A 23,164-nucleotide genomic window follows, 5' to 3' on the forward strand; every position below is an offset into this window, starting at 1 on the left:
AATGGGAAATTTGGAGAGTTGCTGCTAGGAGAAATTTTAATATCTGGGGAAAGAGAGAGATGTGGCTGTCTGACAGGAAATGTATCAGCATAGAACAACATGAAACTGCAATTTTACTCTCTTGTGCAAATGGTATCCAGTAGAACTTAATATGCAATGAAGAAATCCACATCCACTTTATCGGCCAGACTAAATCATGTTGTGCACAGGAGACTTCCTTTTGCTGTGTGCCAAGTAGTAATGATTCTATGCAGACTTCCAGACAAAGGAAAAAAAATAAGCCACATAAAAATACCATATGTGCCAGGCATTTTCTGTGTGTTTCCTCAGACATTCGAGGAGCACAATAATAAACTACGTGTTTGGTTTTTGGTTTTTTTTTTCCCTTTGAAAAGCAAATTAAGTTTTGTGAAGGAGGAAAAATAGTTTCCTTAGCTTCAGATAAAAGAGAATATTTCAGCTGCTCAGTTGGACCCTTCTGCAGCTCGGACAAAAGCGAGGTCAGGACACCAGCAGTTACAAATTGAACAGCATATGGCCGGTCAGCCCGGACCTGCCAGTGCATTGTATTCCTCCAGCAGCTATGTGGGGCACGGAGCAGGAGGAGCAGCTCCGTTAAAAAATGATACAGAGGTGATATGGAAAGGACGTGGAAAATGGCAGGAGCTGCAGGTTGGGCCATGACTACCTACAGGGAACAAGCTCTGCCTTTGGAGCAGAGAACCAGCTTCGTCCTCGGCACCTGCGCCCGCAGCCGAGCCTCTGTGGTGGCTGGGAGGATCTGCAAGGTCACAGGCAGCCAGAGCTTCAGGGAAGGGGGTTTGTTGTTTCTGGTAAAAGCCCTTTCCAAATGGAGGGTGGGCTTTTAGGAAGTGTGATTGAAATGCTCACCAATGTTTTAACTTCCTTCAAAAGGGCTGTGTTCTTTGGAAGAAAATGCGGTTTGTTTTCACCAGTTTCAGATCAGAAGCTATGTATGGAAACAGAGCTACTTTTCCCTTTCACTTTTGGATCTTTCTGGAAAAAGGGGAGGTAGTTTTCAGTGAAAGGCAGGATAACCTGTCTGCTTTTTCTTTCACTCTTTAATAAAAATTAGAAAGCTTTTAATAACTTGAAGCTGAATACACATGGATGCTTTCTTCTAGGATACTTTTTATTACAATCTGTTCTCAATGATTTATTGTCTCCTGAAATTTCTCGAGGAACATTTAAGAAATCAGCCCTCTTGGAAAGGACAAGAATGGGCTGCTCCTGTGAAGCCTGACAGTGTTTTTGTGGAGATTACTTTAGGTGATGCCTCATCATAACAGGGGGGAGAATTTTCTAGCAGTAAATAAGGGATTATGATGAGAATTGTACTTAAAAGGTGTAGGCACACAGTTTGTGGTGATGAGGAGTGGAGCTGAGCCTCATCCCCAATGGCACAGCTGTGCAGGGCAGGTGAATGACATTGAAGGTAACGAGCCATGGAGTGCCCAGGGGCACTGAGCAACCACCAAAGGGAGCAGAGGGACACAGGTGAAATGCATCAACAGGAGGGGATAAAAGCTTGGGCTAAAGAACAAGAAGGGCAGACATTTACAGCCTTCTGAAGTGGTGAATGTTACTCTGTATGAGCTGATGCCTGAAGCCTTCTGAAGAGGTAAGGTGTTATTCTGTTTGGGTTGAAGCTTTCTGAAATTGTGTGATGATACTCTGTGTGTTGTGGCTGTCTCAGCTGTGGTATATGCTGTGACAAAAAGGAATTGTGTCTTTATTGAGAATTTTTATTGTTGTTACAAAGCTGAAAGAAGAGCTTTTCCTACTTTGCAATCAGGTTGTTTGGAATAGGATGATAATGAAATAACATTTAATGGAAGCAAGTAGGGCATTAATTATGTGAAAAGCATGTGAATTGAGATCTGTTTTCTGCAGATAATTGAGGAGCCTTGAGTCACTTTTGGCCTGCAGACACACCATCATTCATATCCCTTGAATCTTTTATTTGAGATGAGCTATAATGGACTTGGAATCTAGAGAGTTTCTTTCCTTCATTGCTGAGGCATCTGTCATGTTGTGCCATGCGACTTCACGTTGCTCTGATGACATGGCAGAAGATAACAGCGCCATGCAAAGCCGAGCGTGATAAATACGACATGGCACGTCCAAAACAATACTTGCTTTTAGTAGATCAGTTATCCTTTAAAAGCTAGTATTTAGGTTTGTCCTTAGATAATTCAATAGCTCCTGTCTCTGGTAGGAATGATGTCAACCTGAGTTACTGTTTGTGATGAGCAGTGCTGATGGGACATGATGGCATGAAAAGGATGAAAGAGCAGCAGGCTCCGGGTGCACGTCCCAGAGCTCATTGCTGAGTACCTGGTCAGGGCCAGGTTCACGGGGCTGGGCATGGCAGCTGTGTGAGAAATAGTCAAATAGGATCTGTCACAGGCCAGCTGTCCTCCCTGACAGCCTCTGCCCACCACAGCACTTTGGGTTTTAACTTATCCTTTTACAGAGGTCACCAATAGAGTGCCTGTCAATGCAGTGAAAAGAGGAAAGAAAAAGCAACTTCCCAAAAATATGGAAAATTGTGTGAACTGGTTAAATGAGGAACTGAAATCAAGTTATTAAAACCCAAAGTTGGATGTAAATCTTGCCCAACCAGTTTGTTATGCAAACTGCGTTGGTGTGGTCTGACAGGGCTCCAGGGAGAAGCCAGCTCAGCCCCCTGGAAGTGACAGGGTCAGAGAGCATCCAAAAGTCAAAAGTGGGGTGCATCCTGGACCTCCAGAGTTACTTCCTCTTCACAGAGGAATATTTTGACAACTATTTATTCTCATACATGAAAATCAGAAATCTAGGCTGGAAGAATCTGGGGTATTTGACAGCATTTTTTTCTCTTGTTCTCCCTCTCTCTCACTGCGCTCTCCCCTTGCTGGCTTTTATATGCCCTACGCATACTGCTGTCTGTTCTTGATAGTAATTATTTTCAGTGATTCAAAACACTTATTAACTTAGTTTAAAAAAAAAAAAATTACATATTTTTCAGAGCGCCTGTTGAGGTTAGAAGAAGAAAAAGAAGGTTAAATCAGGTACTGAGCATCCACGGTGCACAGTATTAATAGCTTATTTATTACTTCACAGGCATTAAGCATTTTTATTCAGAAGTATTGAATAAGCAGAAAGTAATCTACATAGGAAACAGCTAAAATGTCAGGCTGCAAATTAGTTTGTTTACGCAGCAAGCAGTGAGGGTTGCAGAGTTGCCCTCTCGCGTGCCGTCGTGCTCTGGGTTACAGGCGGTGACCCCGCCTTCAAATCACAGCCATGAGCGGCCTGAACTTGGTTTTTAACCCGGGCACAGTTCACCAGGAGTTATTTACATGTGCTGGCTGCAGGACTGAACCCGTGGTGCTGCTCAGGGTTTCACATGACTGCTTGCTGGTGCCCTGCAGCAGCCTGTAACCCACCCCAGAGCTGTGAGCCTCCTCCTCTGCCATCCCAGAGGATCTCCCGTTGCCTGCACCAAGAGGCTGCTGCAGCCCTCAGATGGGTGTATGTGTATCCTGGTTTTATTTTAGCTCATGGGTCTTTAACTACTAAAGCCTGGCTGTCCACAGGCTCCAGGCTGTCTTGCCAGGTTTTCTGGAGATCTCTCAGACCATTCAGGGTTGCAGCCACATAAAGGTTACTCCTGCTGTGAGAAAGGTTGCACTGGGGGTACTCTGCTACTCTTGATCCTTTGCCAAAGTCCATTTTGTGTTGCAGTGTTGAATGTGTTCGAGCAAGCTCGTGGGACAGCGTTCTGTTCTCTGGGTGACAGGGTAGGGTAGCCAGTCTTCCAACCAGGCTGGCCTTTTGCTGTGCATCAAATCAGCCCTGAGATCTCTGTTTAGGCTGCCAACACAAAGATCAATTGGTCCCTGCCATGCAGGGTACCCTGAGGAGCAGCCCAGTGCCCTGCAAACCAGTCTGGACCTGCAGAGCATTTCCTGTCTGCCACCAAGGAGCTATCAAAGAGTGATGACCCTGTCACTAGTATGCAGCTGAGGTGGGTGTGAAGCCATGACCCAGATGTGTAAGACTCTATCCCATAATTAGTTCTCCAAACCAAGCAGCTTCTGGGCCATTGCTTTTCACCTGGCTCTCACTGATCTCATCCTCACATGGTGCTGCTTGAATCATTTCACTAAAAATTCCCCCGAGTGACGCGTTAATCTGTGGCTACTGTACCTGTCCCTGTCTGCACAATGCCAGCTGCAGGCAGGTCCCACAGCTTGCCCTGTTCTCCCTTCCTAAGTGATGAAGAGGTGGACAGGGAGGGCTCGGGGATTTAGGGCACAGGAGGAGCATGTGGGGATCTCACATACCTGAGAGATTTCCTCAGTGCAGGATTTTGATTTTTGGTAGTGCGGATCTATCGTAAAGGAACCTCATCCCTCAACAAAAAAAATATCAACCCAAAGCAAACACTGAAGTATTTTTTCCCTCTGAATCTTCTGACAGCACTGCAGATTGCTGAAGGAAGGGTTGAGAAAATCAATCTTCATTTGGGAAGGGCTTTTTCTCCTAGCATGCTTTCTCCACAGAATCTCCCTTTCCAGATTCTTCATTGCTTGCCAGGAGCAGTAGCCACAAATCCAATACTGAATGGAAGCAAGAAAGGCCATAGCAGGGGAAAGTTGTAATTGAAGAAATAGAGCAGCATGTTTTTGCTTCTGTTCTTTTCTCCCCTAAGATAAACTCCCTTTCATAAAACCTATAGGCAGCCAAAAAGAAACATTTTTTTTCCATTGGCATTTTGCTTTAGTGAAGTTTGTCCTAAAAAGTACAGAAGATCAAAACAAGCCTGGTTCCTCACTGCTAAACATGCTTGCCCAACCTCAGAGCTTCACTAATAACTCTGTTTCTTAGCACTAGACATCATAGCAACTATTCTGCAGTGTACAGTGCTGCAGTGGGCTGGTTTGTTTGTTTGTTTCTGAGTGATTTCCAGGCACCTGAGGATACCACGCTGGGTTAAGGCAAGCAAGATGCTTTTAACCTTCATGCACAAATCAGAAAAAGCTGGCTGCTCTAAATGAGCTGCATGTAAATCCAAGGACTAATATGAATGGAAATCCTGGCTTCTTTAGCTGACTTGAGTTGAAAAATACCATTTAAGGGACTCAGAAAAATATCTTTTCCTCTTGGACAACACCCAGCTGAATGGGAGGTGCAAGGGAAAAAAAGGCAGGCTAAATTCTGCATTAAAACATAGCACTCTTTCCATCCTCTCTGTTCCTCTTTTCTTTTTAGTGCTGCTAAATATTTTCCCCCTGTTTATCATCACATCAGTTGAGGGGCTTTGTGTAGTGCGACAGCAAGGAAGCAAGCAGCATTCTTTAAAGCTGTGTATTTTCCCATTTCCCAATATTCAACATTACTGTGCCAGACAGCAGGTCTGCACCTTCTGCTGCTCTAATGAGCTCTGAGAGGAGCAGGCAGACTGAACAGAGTGTGGCTCTCCACCTGAATCCCCTCTATCATTTGCCAGATCCACATTTGTGGGAGTCCAGTGTCCATGAGAGCTCTCCATCTTGAGATGTAAGAGTGTGGGTGTTAATAAAAATGAAGTGGTTTAAAAATAAAGAAGAGAAAAAATCCCCCGCTTCTGGCCAAGTTGCACTCAAGGTATGTGCCATAGGGATGATGCAGGAGGTTTGCAGTGAGTCGTTGGATGATTTGGGAACTGCAGATCCAGACTAAAGGAAAAAAAATTTTCTCCACTTTATACCTTCGGCAATAATTTCTCCTGTTACTAAATATGGTCATATTGAAATAATTAAGAGCTGAGAGTAGGAGCATATGAAATAGAAGGTTGTGGGAGGTTAAAGAAATCTTCTGAAGTCCAGCTTCCCGGATAATTTTCCTTTTGCAAAGATTCGGTTGCCTTTGGGATAACTCGTTCAGGATGCGTTTGCTGATCGCTGTCTGCCGTGTGTCCCTCGGTGCTCCGGGGCTGTGCCCGCTGCCCCGGGGCTCTGTCCCAGCCCCATCCCACCCCCTCTGCTGACGGCAGCCGCTTCCCCTCCTCTCCTCCTGCTTTTAAAGGACAACACAAGTACTTCAAGGGCTGAAATCTGATTTCCTTTGCCTTGTGACTCGTAATTAATTAGGAAAAGGTTAATTCTGCACCTTCCAGTACTTACTCTCCGGTATTATTCAGACCATGATTATTTTCCTTTTCCCCCTCTGTCTCTCCTGTAAGATTGGCTTTTTGGGATTCGTCCATTTCTGATCTTGACATTTTTGTCTGTTGCCTTGCACATCTCTATTTAACAGCATATTACCGGTGTCACTTCATGTGAAACCCATGTAATTATTTTTTAGGTTTGAAAGGTTTTTGCTTTCAAAGGGCAGACCACTTCTCAGCAGTCTTTCCAGGTGCATTAAGACACGTGGGAACTTCCAGACACGGTGGGAGGAGAAGTTTCACCATCAGCAGTGTCTAGAAGTGCTAGCTGGTGTCCCTTGACACTTTCTTTGTGGAAGATGATGGTTGTCTGCAGAGGCTTTTCAGCAGCTAATTTTAAAAGCATCTTAAATAAATCTCTCCTTTAGTTACAAAGAGAATACCATGTAGGAACAAAATGTCTACAATCTATTGTGTGTGCTCTTCTAGAAAAAATTCAAGGTAAGAAAACAAAGTTTGAGAAAACGTTAAGGCCTCTTTCAGAATATTTATTTCTGGATTCAGGGTTTTCTTTCCTCATTAAAAGTATTCATCAAATTCAGCATGATGTTGCCAGTTGACCAGGTCAGTGTTAGGTGTCACCAAAGGCTATTTGGTGTCCCCAAATTCTGATGGGGATGGTCCAGCAAAATCAGGGGCAGTGATGTGTTCTTCTTTGGCAAATCCTTGCCCTGTGTGTCAGTATTATTAATTTTCTTTGTGCCAGCAGCACTGGGGAGCAGCGTGGTGCTCAGTTAGGGGTAGGACACCAAGCCCTGGCTGATGGCCAGGGCATCGTTGCAGTCACAAAAGATCTTCTGACACATTTGCTCTTCCTGAGCTGCTGCCTCTGTGCCACTCCCCTCAGAGGATGACTGCAAAAAGTGCCACAGACATGGGGATAATCCGTGTTTGAGACTTCTGGTGGGATTGGGGTTTCACATAGGAGGGTAGGTCTTAGTTTGGTGAGGGGTAGTGCTGTGCAACGCTGTTGGTTTTGCTGCTTCACCGTGCTATGACTGACATGTTTTGTCATCAGGATATGTTGATATGGCCCAGGAAGAAATTTAATCTAGAAACACTAAACACATACATGGAGCAGCCAAAGGCATGGGGCATGGGAGGGCAGGTCAAACCAGTGAGAGAACCATATCTAGCACTTGTGGGGGCTTTGGGGTTCCTACAGGGAGGTGATGCTGTTTCCAGGGATGTGGGTGAATCTGAAAATGTGGAAGCTGTGTAACACAGAGTACCTGTGTAATATGTGATCTACAAATACATTCTGCATCCATTAGACCAACCTTTAATAATCTCCTATGCAGAGCACACAACTCTCCCCCAACCCTTAGTCTCTGGAGCTCACAGGGTGAGATAAGGACATGGTCAAGAGGTTCCTTCATTCTCTGTCTATTTTTGATAGGAGAGGGTTGGAAGTACTTCAGCTGTGCTGCTGAACTCCTGGTTTTGAGCCTAGTGTTTCTTAGTATTCTGGAGTTTTTTTCTTACTTTATTCAAGTACTAATTATGGCAACATCAACATGCACCAATTTTAATACCAAGCAAACTTGTTCCCTTTGTGAAGGCCTGGGAGAAAGAGAGAGGGAAGACGAGGTCCCCCTTGCTATTCCTGCACAAAGCAGGATGGGCCATCCCGTGCAGCATTTGTCCACCCCAGAGTCCCCAGGCTGCCCTTCCCCAGTGCTGATCCATTGGCATTGATGGAAGAGGGCCTGCAGGAAGGCAGCAGGGGCTTGTGTTCATCAGGGCAGCCCTGCTGAGGGACACAGCCTTCCTCTGCTATTGACTGGAGCCAGGGCTGAGGAGCAGGGCTGGCTGGACCTTTGGGCTGCCCTGGTGTGAGGGGCCCTGTGATCCTTGTGTAGCCTGTGGCACAGCAGCTGTGACTGCCTCAGCACTTGATGTGTGCTGGGGTGAAGAAATTTGGCTCCCTGAGGGGGAAATGACATTGAACACTTGCAGCCAGTCTTTTAAGTGGCGTTTGGTAGAGCAAATACATTTAAAAAATAGTATTTTTGAAACAACAGTGCTGTAGATATCGTAGTCTTGCCCTCCCAGGGCCAAGGCCCCAGGCTGTCCTGCAGGCATGACTCCAGCCCCACGTGCTCTCTGCACAGCACGGCCGCAATGTCACTCGTCCCCTTCTGAAACTGCTTTTTCACTTTTAGGCATGGGATTGTTTTCTGACCTTCAGGCTTCCACCTCCAGCACAGGACTTGTCAGCTTCTGGGACATGGGCTGGAGACAGCTCCAAGCTGAAAGGCTGCCCACTTGTCTTTTGATCTCGTGCCAGGCTGTCCTTTGGGTTAGGGCTGGGCTCCAGCAGCTGCAGCACAGGCACACCAAGCCATGGCTGGGGTTGGCAGGGACCACAGGTGTCTTCTGGTGAGCAGACTCGGTGAGAGCTGTCCTACAGAGGCCTGAAAGGCAAGGGGGCAAAACTAACCCCAGGGGAGTTTGTTTATTAGTGTTATTTCCAGCCAACTCCATTGCTGCTCATAATGAGTGTGGTGCTCTTTCATTAATGAATGAATGGCTGGGCCTTCATTCTCCCCCTGTACTGCTTTTCCTGACCCCTTCTTGAGAAAGCAGGCCTAATTCAGACAAAAGAAGCAGTTTTCTGGATTAAATGACTTCCATCATCTTCTTTTTGATTTCCTTTAAACCAGAGCAGAGTCTGAAGGTATCAAAATGGATACTTTTTGCATATACAGTGCTGCTGTGCTATTTGCCCCTATTAACTGACATAATCATATCTTTAAAAGTCATGGCTATTCCTGATGGAGTATTATCACATATTTCTGGTGAAAATTTGGGGAGGGCTTTTTATGCACCCAGAACTTAAAAAATGCACACAAACCCCACCACCTGCACCAAGGTGTGTCCTTTGAATACATTTTGTGCCGACTCCTGCAAGGTCTGCTGTGAAGGGAGCAGTAGCCAGGCACTGCCTTCACGCACCACAAATGCCAGGAAATCAATTTAGGGCAGCAAAATATTTCCCTTTTCCTTGGAAAGTGGGGATGCTTTCCTTCCCAGCCCTGGAGAGGCACAGCCAAGAGAGGGGAGAGCAAACTGCTGAGCTGGGCTGCAGAGCAAGGGCTGGACCTGCAGTCCCAGGGAGCCTGGGGTCTGATGGGATTAGCCTGCTTATCTGCTTTTCTGGCTTTCAGTTAGGATTTAGTTAAGAATTTCCTGCATCTGCATCAGCAAGAAGAAATGGCTATTCCTGGCATTCAGAGAGGTCAGCAATAGGCCAAAGACGTTTAAGCACAGAGTTTGAGACTTTCAAGGTGTTGGAAGTGCACAGGCTGGAGCCAAATCCTAGAAGTAGATCCTTGGCATAAGGAAAGAAGGAGCTTCTAGCAAGGGCTGGAGTGCTGTACCTGTGTGCATGTGTAAGCAGCAGGAGATGTTCCCACTCCATTCTGTGCTGGCTGTTTGTCCCTCCACACCAAGCCTGCAGCAAGGCACCCACGGGCTCGGGTGCCCTCACTGGGTGTGTGGCATTTGGGACAGCATCCTCCCTGTGCTGCAAAGCCCAGGGCCCTGACTTTCCTCATCCCATCTGTGCTTTGCCCACCAGCCAGCATCTGGTGGGTGCCTGCTTTGGAGAGTTACTCCTCTGCAGGCAGAAAAAGCCCCTCAGATTAATGGTCTGCCTAAGAGCTGAAGAGGAAAAAAAAAAAAAAAAAAGAGAAATAATTTTAACTATCACATTTAAATGCCACTCCACATCTGAAAGGATCCATTAAAACTTTTATAGAGCTTTTTACATTTGTTTCCCCTCTTTTACATTTTGTTCTGATTCAGGCACTTCTCTCTTATAATTCTCCTATGTAATAAACATTTTTGCCTCGGTTGGCTCTGCTCTAAGAGGGACTATTTTTGGTGCAGAGGAAAACGTGGCACTTCTGATAGAATAGAGTTTTTCTTTCCAAAATCACCATTTGCAGGGATGCAGCCTGGGCGGTAGCCTTGAGCTAGCCCCCTGGAGGTGTTCCTGCACAATCTTTCTTAAAAATGTTGTATTTTTTAAAGGGATTTGGAGAATGTACCTAGGCTTCACCCTCTGGTTCTTCTCTTTGTTAGAAGGAAAGGTTTCTGTGGTCCAGCAGAAATCCCTGAAAACACTGAAGGCCAGCTGGACTGGCTTTGAGGAGTCTGCTCTAGTTGAGGATGTTTCTGCTCATTAGAGGGGGGTGGTCATCAGCCTGATGACCTTTAAAAGGTCCCTTCCAACTCAACCCTACTGTGGTTCTATGATTGGACAGGACTATGGGAAAAAAAAATAGAGCTTTCAGCTGTTTAGCCTTTTTCATTACTTCTCAAAATATTTAAATTCTTGAGTGCTTGAGGGGTACAGACGCAGGCCCTGCTGTCTGCAGGGGAAGGCAGGAGCTGCAGGACGTGTCCTGCACCCTGCCCAGCCTGTCCCCCCCACCTGGGCTGGGGACATGCTCACCATGCCACCTGCCTGCTCAGGCAGGGAGTGGCCTCTCCTAAAACCTGCTCCTCATGGCCCCGTGTGCACAGGGAACTGGTGCTGTCAATGTGGGACTTGGAAATTAATTTTAATGCCTCAGATTTAGCCTAGACTCATGTGTCCCCACAGGGAAAGCCAGCACCTTTCCAGGTTAGTTGTAATCAACCCAAGGGAGCACAAGTTGTGCCATGTATTGCCCTTGCCTTTTGCTCCTTCTCCTGTGTCTGTGGCACTGCAGATCCTGCCAGGTGAAATCCCATCTGTATTTCCTGACTGAGGGAGTTGCCAGTGTGTTATTTAATCCTTCATCTTGTCTCTTACACAGATGTGCATTTCTGAAAGTTAAATGCTTGAACAAAGCATCTCAGTGCCCTGGGGCGGGTGTGGCCACCCCAGTGGGCGTTTCTCAGGAGGAATAAGGGTTTGAGCTCAGCATTGCCAAACCCTTGCAGGGCTCCCCTTCTCTCTGAACTGGCTGGGTACTCTACCTGCTGCTCAGGCTTTCCTGCCCTTCTCTGGCTGCTTGGCATCAGCACACCTAAGCCTTGCAAACCGAGGGCAGACTTCAGGAATGCAAATAATGTTCCCTGTGCATCCAAACCATGTCTCTAAAAACCTTTCAGTCTTGTTCCTTGTTGCCCTGGAGGATAGTTACTTCAAAGAGCAGCCCTGTTGCCTGGTATTTCAGTTTATCTCATTGCCATTGTGTTTGCCAAGCCAGCCAGCTTTGCCAAAAACAGAATCAAGGTTGTTGGCAGTGCTGGCTGGCTCGCATCTTCACCCTCTCTGCTGGCAGAGATGCTAATTTCCCCTTGATTGCAAACCCTGCATTCATCTTTTGTGAATAAGCCGTGCCTACAGTCATGCCACAATGCCTTTAAAAACCTGGGCCTGAGCCTGTGGGCCCCTCTGCTGGGGCTGCCCAAGGCAGGGCTAATGGATGCTGTTAGATTATTTACTTGCCACTTTGCTGGCCCAGGGCAGCAGCTGGCTGGCACCCACAGCTGGCAAGGGCAGGCAGGAGCAGCACAGGGAGAGCTGCTTGGCAGGCAGAGAGCCCAGGGGAGGAGCTGGGGGAGGCACAGCCGTGCAGATGGACAGACAGACAGATGGATGGACAGTGGGTGGGTGCAGGGATGCACCACCCCTCAAAGGTCATTTGTCACAGCAGGGACTGGTCGCAGGAGTAGAGGTGAGAGCTGACAGCTCCTGGCTCTAGGGGCTTCCCTGGGCTTCAGGAAGGCTAGAACAGCCTCAGGATGCCCCCAGGATGGTTCTGATACAATCTGATTTCCCATCTTGTTGTCTCGACTTGATTGCAACAAACTGTGTGTGAATTTTTTAAAAGTCTTGGGTGCAAAATGCTGAGCTGGCAATAGTGCAGCACAGCCTGAGCAGTTTGTGCTCCTGCAGACTTGGGCTGGCATTGCCAACATGACCAGAATGGGACAGCAAGCTTTGGGCTGCTGCTTAAAGTCAGTCTAATGGCTGAGGATTGTTTTATTGTTTTTAACATTTCTAAAATGAAACACGCCTCAAAGAAAAAAAATTAAAAAATCAGCAAATCCTGGATCTATTAACCAGGGGTGAGCAGCACCTGCAGGTATGGGTGAGCTGGGGTGGACAGGCACATCCCTGGGCTTTACATTCCTATTTAGGATAGGCCTGCCCCAAGTGATGCTGTGGCTGTTGCTAAGCAACAAGTGATGCTTGCTATAGCCAATATTGCCCTCTTAAAGGTGTGTCTGCAAGGAGCAATCTGCTGTGTGCATGACATTAATTTGCAGGTGTATGGATTTGTATTAGTTAGTGGCAATAAACTTTGGCAGTGCTTCAGCGTGGTGTTAAAGTGGAACACAGTGTGGCATGAAGATATTGTGCAGAAAAAGCATTAAGCCCTCCCCTTTGTTTAATTGGAACTTAAAGCTGGGATATCTTACTCACCAAAATAAATTAGCAGTAAATCAGGTTGCAGAATAAATTAACAAATTAAATTGGGTTAGTTAGAAAGTTTAAAAGGGAGGAGCATTTGTGAGCTGCTTGCATTACAAACACAGTTACAAAGTCTTGAGCTGGAAGTGAAGGCTCACATAGAAATGTTTGTCCCAGTGCTGCTTTGATTTCCAGTCTTTATCAGAAAAAGACTGGACCTGCTGCTCTAACCATGAATTAGCACCCACATCAAGAAAGGCTTTTGGCTGCTCATCTTCTTCTGGTTTTGTGACTAGTTGCCAGAGATTTGCAGAGGATCCTGCTCCTTTCATGGGCCATCACAAACTCCCTTTTTCATCTTCTTGAGCTTCTTTTCCTTCACTTGCTTTGCTCCACCAGCCAGCGCCTCACTTTGCCTCCTGTGCCTGCAGAAGATGCTCCCACCCTTGTTTTCTCCCCTGGGATGTACCCCTGGTCCCTCCTGTGGATGCAGTGTCCCTCCTCACCCCATAAGCTTGGCAGTGGCTTTGGACATGCACAGAGCCTTTTGCAAGGCCTGGGCTGAGGTGCTGCTGGGTCTCAGGATGCCCAGGAGGGGCTGGCCTGATGGTCTCACCATGCCAGAGAACTTCCCTGTGCTCCTTCACTCCCCCTGTGCTCCTCTGCAAGGCTGAGGGAACTCTCATCTGATGGCAGCAGCGAGAAGGGGAACTGTGGCAAACTATTTTAACTGTGTTACTTTCAGGTGGTTGCCACATCTTTTCTAATTAAAATAAAATCATCTTAGGACTCCTGAAATGAATATTTGGTATAATGGATTCAGAAAGTGATGAAAATGTTTTCATTAAATAGTGAGAGAGGGAGAGAGACCCTGGAAGGCACAGCATTTTATCTCAACTCTCTAATAACATTAATAAACTCTTTAATCTTTGTCACGTTTATGACTTAATGGCAATCCTTAAAGACATGACAGACAAGTTAGAGCTGCCAGGTTCCTTTAACCTATAAGCATTCATATCCTTCTCAGGGTTTTGATTAAGTGGAAAATTCCTCTGCAGCAGGCTTTATTCTCCTTGTGAATCTGCGCTCTGCAGTCGTGTCACAGGCAGGGGATGCTCAGCTGGGACCTGGCCATGCTGTGGGATGGGGATGTCACCTCCCTATTCCACGGCACCAGGGGTGCTTCATGTCAGCCCTGGTGTGACCAGCCCTGGCTGTTCCCCTTCTCCCAGCTGGGCACTGACCTGGCCCTGCTGTGGCTCCTGCTGTCACCCGGGGACTTGGGCTCTGCTCTCTGTGAAAACCGTGCTCAGAGTGCTTGGTGGCCAGCTCTGTGCTGTGTTCCTGCTCCCTCTGGGCTACAGGGCACTGGGAATCCCTGCCACTGTGCCTTTGCTCACACACACGGGGCTGGGGAACTCTGGGGTTTCAGACAAGTAACATTTGCTAGGGAAATAATATAAATTATTTGTAGCGTTTGGTGGCAAGGTCAATGCTCCAGTTGTGGATGCTGAGAGCTGCCAAGGCCAGACTTCACTCTGCCCCAGTGTGCCATGAGATGTGTGTGGTCCAAAGAAGCAGATATCCAGGGGGGAAATGGTATGGATCATATAATTATGGAGCTGCACAACAAGACAGGCACAGCTGGGGGCTGACTCCAGCCTTGGGATTTTCTTTTTTATTTTTCTCAGCAATCTGGCAGTTTCTAACCATCAAATTCCTGACTGTAAAAGCTAATTGATATTCCTTTAATGTAAGGTTTTTGCATTTAATCTCCTTTATTTATTTATTTTTGTTAGTGGTACATGAAAGTGCAGCCTTTTTTTCCTCTGCTGCTGGGGCTTGGACCCAGAACATCCATTTTGGCAGCTGCCACCCCAGTGTTCCCAGCTGGAAGCAGAGGGATGCTCCAGTGGTGGGGGGAGTGCAGAAAAGGGTCCTCAGTGGCAGTTTGGTCCCTCCTGGGGACCCTGCACCCTTGGGAGGGCTGTGGCAGCAGCATCCCTTCCCCTGAGGCACCTGCAGTGCCCAAACCCAAGGAGCTCCACATGGGACAGGTGACATTTCATCCACGTTTGGTTCCCTGTTATCTGCTGCACACACAAGTACCAGCTTGGTGAATTCACTCTCATAAATTATAAGCTGAATCCTCTTTGGTTGCTTCTCAGTCACGTGCCAGCAATAAAATGAAGATTCACCCCTCTTTTATTAGCATAATTTTGATGCTGTCAAAAGAAAGAGACAATACTCATGTAGCATAAGGAGAATTTTTAAATAGAAGCATTACATTTTAAAACCCTAATAAAGATAAAAGCAAAATAAACACTGGAATTTGAAATTAGAGAATGAGAGAGGAAAGATTAGGCTGGGCTGGTGGAGTAATGAAGGTAGTGGCTGGTAACAATTTTTAATAGCACATTAATGCTGAATTACTTTGGAATTTCTGCAGGAGTCGAGATGACATCCACATAAACACCAAATGAATTCCAAATGATTGGTATTATCATAAAGAGCACCAAATGAATTAATAATGATGGACCACTTAAACTAAAACGTTATCTTCTCTAATCTGTTTTCTCTTTTACGCACTGCGCAATTCATTTTTAGCCAACTATGACCCTTTCTTTCATTTGTCTTTTAATTTAAAAACATATATATTTATTTTTGCATGGATGCTCTGCTCCTGCATTGCTTCAAGTGGGCCTTGGACTAGTCCATCTTCACAACAGTTTTGTGTTGGCCTCAGAAAATTGAAGCGATGGATGGGAAGACATCTGGACACGAGCCTTATCGCTGGGAAAATGACTATGACTAATAAGAACAATAATAATAACGATTCCCTCTTGATGGTCCCACATGTGCACAGACCTCAGGGCACCCTTAACAGCGTTTAATAAGCTAAATGGCTCACTTTACAGCAAGGCAATATGTCTCCCCCTCCCGTGGAGAAGCCCAACGGGAGAGGAAGGCTGAGCTCGCAGTCCGGGTGGATGAGCCAAAAGAGATCAGGAAGCAGGAGTCTGGGGCTGGTTTTGGTGTCCCAGGGAGGAGCTGAGCCCCAGCACTGCTGCTACACGTGTGTGGCTCTTTGGGGTCCCCCATCCCTGTCACATGGCACAGCCTGGCAGGGGCCAGGGGCGCAGCATCACTGCCCACGGGCAGCGCTGGCCCGGTCACTGCAGGTCCCTCCCCACGGCCAGGCTGGGTGTGCACGCTGACATATTAGCAGTCAAATGACATTTAGAGAGCACAAGTCTCACTCTCTCCTGCAGGCCAAGTAAATATCATTAGTAATGATATTAAATCTCAAATTGTGCTGCTGCACTATGGCAACCACTCAGCAATTTGCTATTGCAGCTTGTTCCTAACAATTACTTTCATAGACTTTATTTCTTGGAAAACTATTACTGACCATAATCTTCTACATGGTGTGCTATGAAAAGAAATAATAATAATAATAAATTAATTAAAGGAAAAAAAGTCAGGCCAGCTTCCAGAGTGAGGGTTTAATGCTGCCACGAGGCATGGCAGGTTTTGGTTTTGTTGGGAAGCTGGGAGCTGCACAGGGAGCTCGGCAAGGCACAGCTCTTCTGCCCTGTTATTCTTTGTGGCTTTGATGCAGGAAATGGTGCAGGGCAGTCAGCTGGCTCTTCCCTACACTATCCATCACACAAATATTATTTAATTTTTCTATACAAAATTACCTTTTTGTATGTGCATGTGTATTTATTACACATATGAGTGTGTAGGCATATCCATGCCTGTATATGAGTGTGTATATAGGGTATGTGTGTGTATACACACACACAGGTGCATGTATGTTTCCATAGATGTGTTTATGCATCCCAGGCTGTCCATACCTGTGTGTACACACACACAGGTGCATATATCTGTCCACAGATGTGTTTGTACATCCCAGGCTGTCCATACTCCTGGCTGCTCCTCCCTGCAGCAGTGCTGCCTGGGCTGTGCCCCTGGCAGGCCACTGGCCCCACACACGTGCTGCGCTTCTGTGACAGAAGTAACATATAATTATATTACAAATTAACTTGCTAATGCTGGCGGTGATGTACTCCACAGGAGAAAAAAATAAAAATCACCGGTTTCGTCTTCTCTCGTGTCTTGTAGCTGGTCCCTGCAGCCCGCTCTGCATCTGTCAGGATCCGTGCCCTGGGAGCACTAATCATTTTTATTAACCATTAAACAAGAAGATCCTTTTTATTTGAAAATGTAAAACATGCGGGAAGCACCGTCTATAGCCGCTGATTCAGGTCACATTACACGGCTGTGCCTCACTCACCTCTGTGCCCATCGCTGCTCCGCCAAAGCCGCTCTCGGGCGATGGGCTCTGCGTTTGGAGCCCGGATCCTACCCCGAATAATTGCACCTCTTAATTTTACCTCTTAATTTTACCTCTTTTCCCAGTGCCCCCCTGTAAACCAAGCCCCCTTTAAAGCTTCTCTCGTGCCGAGTTTGTGAGGCATCGCTGCGTTTCCTTACCGCTCTCCACCTGCCGGAGGTGTTTCCGTGGCCGGGTCACCTCCGTGTCCCTGCGGCTGCGGTGACACCCCCGGCGCTGCACCTCGGCTCCCACAGCCCAGGGAAAAGCCGATGGGAGAGGGTCTGACCCCAAGGCTCCTCCCTGGGCTGAGCGAAATGGGCCCCCCCGTTCCTTTGAGGAAGCGGGTGCCACCTCGTTAGCATCACAGAGCGGATTCCTCGCATGCTTTTCTTTCATTCTGCAGCTTGGCTGCTGCTGTGTGAGACTGCGGAATATTTTACTGCCTTGTGGCTCGCGTTCAATACGGCAAAATAAAATAAAAAAAAAAAGAAAAAAAGGAAAAGTTGACAAAAATCCTGCCTTTTTTTTTTTTTTAACAGCCCTCCTGCTGTGACAAAACTGTTAATTAAACTGAAACTAAAATAAATCAAGCTCACCTAATATGACAAGCATTTGAAAGCACAGCATCGGTCGAAGGGCTGGCAGGGTAGGAGCTGCAGTGTCTGTTCCTTGTGCCCCTTCTGCTTGCAGGTGCCAGCAGAGGCTGCTTTGGTGGCACTGTCAGGGTGCAGCATCCCAGATGCTCTGTGTGTGTATGGGGGGCAAAAAAAGGAGATTTTTGGCTTCCATGTCAGACAGAGCATAGTGTAGGAGGCTCCATCAGCCAGGCTGTGGCCTGTCGAGACCAGAAATACAGCTAAAGCATTTTGATTATTTATATTATTAATAATAATAGTTTTCAATTACTCTAAAAACTTAATGTGTGATGGCCCAGTGTTTCTCCATCTCCCTTCAAGTTCAGCTGAGGTTGTTGATTATCTGGAAAAGCCCCACCAGCAGCATCAGACACCCTCAGCTTGCCTTACAAACCTGTGGGGGCTGCAGAAGCCTTACAGGCAGAGCTGCAGCCTGGCCATGCACCCATAAATTAAAGAAAGGGCCAGGCTGGCCGAGGCACAGCGCCGGCTTTGATGTGCAGTAATGAACCTCGCTTTTAATTCGGGGCTGTAACTTCCATGCCGACGCAAAACTGGGAGCTGGGAGAAGCCGCATGCATAATCAGGGGTGAAAGCAAGGATGCGGCGTGCGATGTGTCTGATGTTGGATGAGAGGGAAGATAGCCTTTAATCATTTTGTTTTCAAAGAAGCTTTAGAGAGCTCTTTGAAGACGAGGCTTTTTTGAGGGCTGCTTCTGGAAGAGAGGAGGCAGCGATAGACGGCACCCGCGCCCACCTGCGCGCTGGGTTAACCTGGGCACGGGACACACCTGGGCATCCCTGCCACCAGCACGGCTGGCACTGAGAGCCTCTGCAAAACCAGAGCTGCCCGTGCTGGTGACACCCTAATGGAGCAGAAACACATCTATTCTAAGCAGTTAGAACAGGGTGTCCAGCATCCCTGCATTAATTATAATATTTTTGTAATGGCAATGTTCTGTAAATCATGTCTTATTATCTTTGGATGAAAGGGACTGATAATGAACACCTGATTAGACTTTAAGGAGAGGCACCATGGTGGTGAGGCATGGGGCTGTTCCTGTCCTGTAATGCAGCATTTGGGGAGGGGAAAGGTGAGGTGTGTGCCACACACACCTCCACAATGCCCCACCACTGCAGTCTTTCGGGGTGGTAGCTGCAGATGAGTTCCTTATGGGCTGGGATCCAGCCCAGCATCCGAAGGCATGAAGGTGTTGGACATCATCTGACCATCCCAGGCTGGGGAGGGTGAGGGGCTCTGCCAATAGCATGCCTGGCTTTGAGGACTGAGGTCAGGATGCTGTTGTGATAAATGCATCACATACAAAATAAGAACGTGGTTTCTTGCTCAGCTACAGGCTGTTCCTTAGGGAATGGGTGTGCCAACAGTCCTATTTTTACCTCTTAATTTTACCTTTTATACTGTCCAGTGTGGCTTGTGGTAAAACAACAGCCAGGAAGTGACTGCAGGCTGTTGGGACATGTGTGTTGACCCAAAACCATCACATTGCTTGAGGAATACTGGTATTTTCAGTGGTTTTGGCACATTTTGTCATTTAGTGTGGTTTTTTAAGCAGGTGAATGTTGGTAGTTGAGGTTATTTGCAGTTGCCATTATGCCATGCAGAAAAAGCCTATGAAACAGCCCAAACAGATGAATTACTGCCCTCCCCAAGGACTGAGTTTATCTCCATGGGCATCACAAGGGACTCTGTGCTCAGGCTGCTGAAGTGTGCTCATTTTCACCCCTTGTGGGACTCCAAGTAGAGGAACTGGGCTCTGCCCCAGTGCATGGCACAATTCTCACAGCCATGGCTTTGCCCATGTGCCCAGCCCACCTCCCTGCATCTTCTGTTACACTGCACAGACATTGCCATGTCTCGAGTTCTGGGGATCTAACAAACACGCATTTTCCAGACCCCTCAGAAAAGGAAAAGTCCACATCTCCAAATTTGCTGTGTTTTGTAGTTTCTGCAAATGTCTTTGGTAGAAATCTCCGTTCCTGTAGGTACACCCCAAGACACTGTTACTGTCAGAGTGTGTGCCCTTGCCAGCATGTTGAAGGTTAAGTCTGAGAGACCGAAAGAGGTGGGACCTGCCCGGTGTGTTAAGAAAATCCCTTTCCCCTCTCAGCCCTCCTGTCTGCAGCAGGCATTTAAACACTGGCCATGCTGGGGAGGTGTGAGGCTTTGTGACAGGCCCTGCAGCTGGGGATGCAGCTAATGACATCTGGCAAATGCTGTTTGGGGATTAAATGTGCCACTGCTCCGTGAAAGGCAGGCTCATAATGTTGGGAAGTTTGGAGACAGTGTGTCGGACTCCTGTTTTCACTCCTAAGCGATGCTGTGCTATTTTTGTCCAGGCCAAACTTTGCCTTTTTAATTAGGTTTATTGCTATAGCTCCATGGCAATGTGTATGTGCTAATGTTTGATTTTTGTATCTAATGCAAGCAACCAACGTAAACAATCCGGACCTGATAGTCCCAGTGGGGGGACTCACATTTGGAATCAGCTCAAACTACATGGTTTTGATGCTTGTTAGACTCCAACTTTTCACTCAGGAAGCACAAAGGGAGGGTTTCTAAGGGTAGGGCTATGTTTGCCTCTTTTCAAACGTTTGTTGGAGAGCTGGGGTGAGGGCTGAGGAGCAGGGGCTGGCTAGATGGCCCCCTCTCCTTCTGCCTTGGCCCAGCCTACAGTTCCAGGGAGCAGAAGGTCCCTTCAGGACCAGCATCTCAGTGCCAGAGAGCTGCCCTGTGCCATCATCTGCCCCTCTGCCTGTGCAAGCACCACTCCCACTCCCATCAATCAGCACAGACCAGGTGTCTGGAAGCATCTCTTGCCAATCACCTTTTATTACCTTTAAAAAGCCAAGAAACCCAGAACAAGACAAAAACTGAGACCGTGTGAACATCATGCAATGGATTCACTTTAAAGCAGGCTGGGGTAGGGAAGGGGAGACCAAAAGTCGTGTTAGAGTAGAAGAATCTCTGCACCCGTGTCTGAGGGCCAGGCCGGGTGGGCTGTCACTGGTGGGGTTGGTGGTGACTGCTGTGAGTGACCAGATGGATGCTGAAGCAGGAAATGGAAACACACTCATGAGACATCATCCCAGGTAACCCCAGGTCTGACTCTGACATGGTGATGACAGTGAGAAATACTCCTAACTCTTGTCTTGGGCACGCTCTGCCTGGGCAAGGTCTCTTTGGAGAGGAGCAGCACAGTGACTGCTGTTACAAGGGCTGGAGCCCGGGCACTCAGTGCAGAGGATGTTATCCAGCAGCAGTGATGTTACCCCACTCTGCCCTGCAGTCTCACTCTGCCGTCTTCAAAATTCACAGCACAAACTAGAGCAGAATTACCTTCTGGAAAGGATGTGCTTTGGAGAGTTTCAGCTATCACAGAACTAACTCTGCATCTTGTCCATCATGTGGATGTGACAAAACACATGCCCTTATTTTCCTGAGGTATAGCCAACATTTGGGTTCGTTACATTTAATGGAGTAGGGTCACCCATAAAGTTATTCATAAGGTATTTTCTGAGTGTTTTTCACCTTCTCTTTGAAAAAATAAATTATATCAGCATGTTCACGAGGTGCAAATGGGACTGGCATTTCAGCTGTTATTATGTTATTAACTTTTTTAACCTAATAATTTTCAATCAAGAGTGAGAAGCAATTTTCACTCACTCCAGTGACCAGAGTTGGAGATGCTGCCAAGTGTTCTCGTAGGGTTCACCTTGACAGACACCTAATTCCATCCCAAATGGAAACGTTACCCCCGACACTCTCATTGCGGTTACTGAGAATTTCCATTTCCCCTTCGGTTAGGATTTAATTTAGAAGGCAAAGACTTCCTAAGCTATGGGAGAGTAAAGATAGATGGCATGGGAGAAGAAGGCTGATGAAATGTAGTTGACTCCGGATCTGAAATATTTTATCCCTCCTCAATGTAGGTTAAATTATTCTTCACCTTTCCCACATCCATAATTGTCGCTGATCTTGGACCAACTCAAAACCCTACTACTGAGTTCAGTAGACTCAAAATTGCCACTAGAACTGGAAAAAGAAAAAAAAAGAGACTTGTTAGTGTCCATACACAATATCCCAAGACTATACACAGCTATGAGATACAGCAAATTTAAGAAAGGCAATTTTTTTCTCATCACTGAGTATTTATTATATATAACAAATACATGAAAAAGAAAAAACTATATTGTGTGATATAAATAGTTTATTTACATTACAGAAAAACATCAAGACAATGTATACTATTTCAAATATATCCATACATAATCAAATATAGCTGTAGTACATGTTCTCATTGGTGTAGATTACCACAAATGCAAGGCAACATGTGTAGATCTTGTCTTAATCTTTTGTCTATAATACTGTATTTTGTAGTCCAAGCTCTCTGCAGTTAGTTTTGCCATTGTGGAAACATGCGCTCTTTAAATTAACCTTGTCGATGCTCTTGTTGTGTTGTCTGAACTGTAGTGCCCTGTGTTTTGCTTCTGTCTGTGGATTCTGTTGCTCCTGGGACATTTCCTGGAAAAGAGAGTTGTGAGAATACACAGCTCTTAGCAACACATCTGCTCCAGAGGTGGCAGGGGCAGCAGGGACACGAGGGCGAGAGGGGCATCCTCCAGCCCTCAGTGTGCTTCCTTCTGACTGAAATGAAACCAGCTGGCTAATGGCAATGGCACCACAAAACAAAAAAAAAAAAAAAAAAAAAAAAAAAAAAAAAGCCAACCAACCCCCAAACACATACTGTGAACAAAATTATGGCAAGGGAGATGTTTGGTTTCCTGAACCCTAGACACACCTGCTGCATTGCAATGATCCCAAGCCCCAAATCTGATATTCCTTTGGACAGCTGCAGGGGCAAACCCCCTCGTGTCTCAGGACCTCCAGTGTTCCTCAGCAAGGGCACGTTTCCACCTTTCACCTGCAGCAGCACCTGCTGTGGGGATGCTACATTTCTCCCTAATGGAAAGCTAATGGTGTGTTTCTGGCTTCCTCTCAGGGAAAGGCACCCTCGGGCAGATAGAATGGAGAAGTTTAATCCCAGGTGGAGGCCACAGGATGTTCTAATCAGCAGAAAGTCAAGGGTGGTTATGGTAAAAACTGTGGGCACCTGCACAAGAGAGACTGAAACACTTCCTTGGAGTGCCGTGAGAAGGAGCCCCACAATACTCCAGATGATACTGACACGGAAAAAAATTCCCTTTGTATGGGGCTGACTTGTTCTTCTGTTACAGGAGGGCTTTCAGCTGCACCGGGTGAAACCCTGTGGGTTCTGCACTGGGGAGAGCTCACCTCAGTGCAGTGAGAGCTTAAAGCACTTGCCTGCAGCTCTGTGTCAAATAACTAAGAGCAGAACAAGTGAAATAAATTGAAAAAGGTCATTTTCCCCCTCCTGTTGAATGGGAGTGATGTTATAGTTTTGTGACGTCAACTGAAAGGCTAAACAGGAGCAAAGAATCTAGGAAGCATTTTTAAAGAATGCTGGAATACAATTATGTAAGTGTCTGGCAAAATATGGGTCAGACTGTCC

General features: G+C 46.7%; 1 protein-coding gene and 1 long non-coding RNA gene across 2 annotated transcripts in view; one reads left to right on the forward strand and one right to left on the reverse strand.

The window, feature by feature from the left end:
• The first annotated feature begins 1,525 nt into the window (after positions 1–1,525).
• On the forward strand, positions 1,526–23,015 carry LOC135308658 (uncharacterized). Its single transcript, XR_010369036.1, has 2 exons — positions 1,526–1,642; positions 22,634–23,015. It is a non-coding gene; the product is annotated as an uncharacterized LOC135308658 (long non-coding RNA).
• The window catches only part of TMEFF2 (transmembrane protein with EGF like and two follistatin like domains 2), a 124,261-nt gene continuing 121,540 nt past the window's right edge, over positions 20,444–23,164 (reverse strand). Inside the window, exons 10-11 of the mRNA XM_064433882.1 lie at positions 22,069–22,155; positions 20,444–21,666 (exon numbers count right to left, since the gene is read on the reverse strand). Coding sequence (XP_064289952.1) covers positions 21,570–21,666; positions 22,069–22,155 — 184 coding nt within the window. The 3' untranslated portion in view covers positions 20,444–21,569. The remainder of the gene's footprint in view (positions 21,667–22,068; positions 22,156–23,164) is intronic.

Source organism: Passer domesticus, chromosome 10, assembly GCF_036417665.1.
Source record: "Passer domesticus isolate bPasDom1 chromosome 10, bPasDom1.hap1, whole genome shotgun sequence".
Classification (NCBI taxonomy): Eukaryota; Metazoa; Chordata; class Aves; order Passeriformes; family Passeridae; genus Passer; species Passer domesticus.